The sequence below is a fragment of the Limulus polyphemus genome, unplaced genomic scaffold (assembly GCF_000517525.1).
Source record: "Limulus polyphemus unplaced genomic scaffold, Limulus_polyphemus-2.1.2 Scaffold137940, whole genome shotgun sequence".
NCBI classification, from domain to species: Eukaryota; Metazoa; Arthropoda; class Merostomata; order Xiphosura; family Limulidae; genus Limulus; species Limulus polyphemus.
Genome location: NW_013803536.1, coordinates 532 through 1,537, shown reverse-complemented (window position 1 = coordinate 1,537; position 1,006 = coordinate 532). Strand labels below are relative to the sequence as shown.

Genomic DNA, 1,006 nt, shown 5'->3' with positions numbered 1-1,006 from the left:
GTCAGGTAATATCTATATCTAATATATATATTTCAATTATTGGAAAACTCCATCCTTAAGTTTTGATCTCCGAAGTCTTGAAGCAAAAGTTTAATTCCTAAATGTACTGCATATTCCAAAAATTTTATACTTATTAAAAATTGAATAATAAATGGAATATTAACCTTAGCAATATATTATAAAGTATGAAACGGAAAGCATATAAGTATTTATTAGAAGTAACAAATGAATGGTTGAAAATAATATACCGAGAACTAAAAACAGGTAATGAAAAAAACCTTTCTTAACTAAATTGTATCTCAGTAAAATAATAGAAAACACGGGTTTTAGAAATACTTTTATTTCAGTTGGTATATTTAGATGTATTAAACTGAAAACATTTTGTTTTACTCAGCTCTTTGCAGTCGTTCTTCTTACTGCCGTTGTCATGGCAATGGGAGGATACCTAGCCGCTCCGGCCTATGGTCATGGATACGTCAGAGGAGATTCAGCTGTCACTTATAGTTATGATAACCAGCGAGCTGCTCCCTATGGTGGATACTATGGTTACGGCTACCCTAGACATGGTTATGGACATGGATACGGCTATGGTGGATACGGTTACCCTGGAAGCTACGGTGGATATTATGGTGGTCACCTTGGTGGACTAGCTGGCTACGGTTATGGCCATGGTTTGGGCTACGGATATGGTTATGGTCATGGATATCATTAAAGTAAATAAAATATAATTTAATATATTAAAAAGAGCATGAATACATTTATGTGTACATTATGTTTTATCCAATAAAACAGATTGATGAGATTTAATTTTTACTGCTGATGAAGTTTTAAAACTTTGTATTTAACAATAAACTTAAAAGTTTAAACAATACTTTTGTTTTAACTAATATTAATACCAGATAACAGAGCTTATAGCCATACAGAGGTGGCGCCAACTGTTAGTGGTCGTAAGATACCATAGAAAATTCTCCTCGAAAACTTTACTTTTGGGCTAAAACAAACACTG

The 1,006-nt window shown here is 32.7% G+C and overlaps 1 protein-coding gene across 1 annotated transcript; it reads left to right on the top strand.

The window, feature by feature from the left end:
* Positions 1-427: 427 nt before the first annotated feature.
* On the top strand, positions 428-712 carry LOC106477966 (keratin-associated protein 19-2-like). The gene has a single exon (XM_013938475.1). It carries the CDS (start codon positions 428-430, stop codon positions 710-712), a length of 285 nt encoding a protein of 94 aa, XP_013793929.1.
* The last annotated feature ends 294 nt before the right edge of the window (positions 713-1,006 follow it).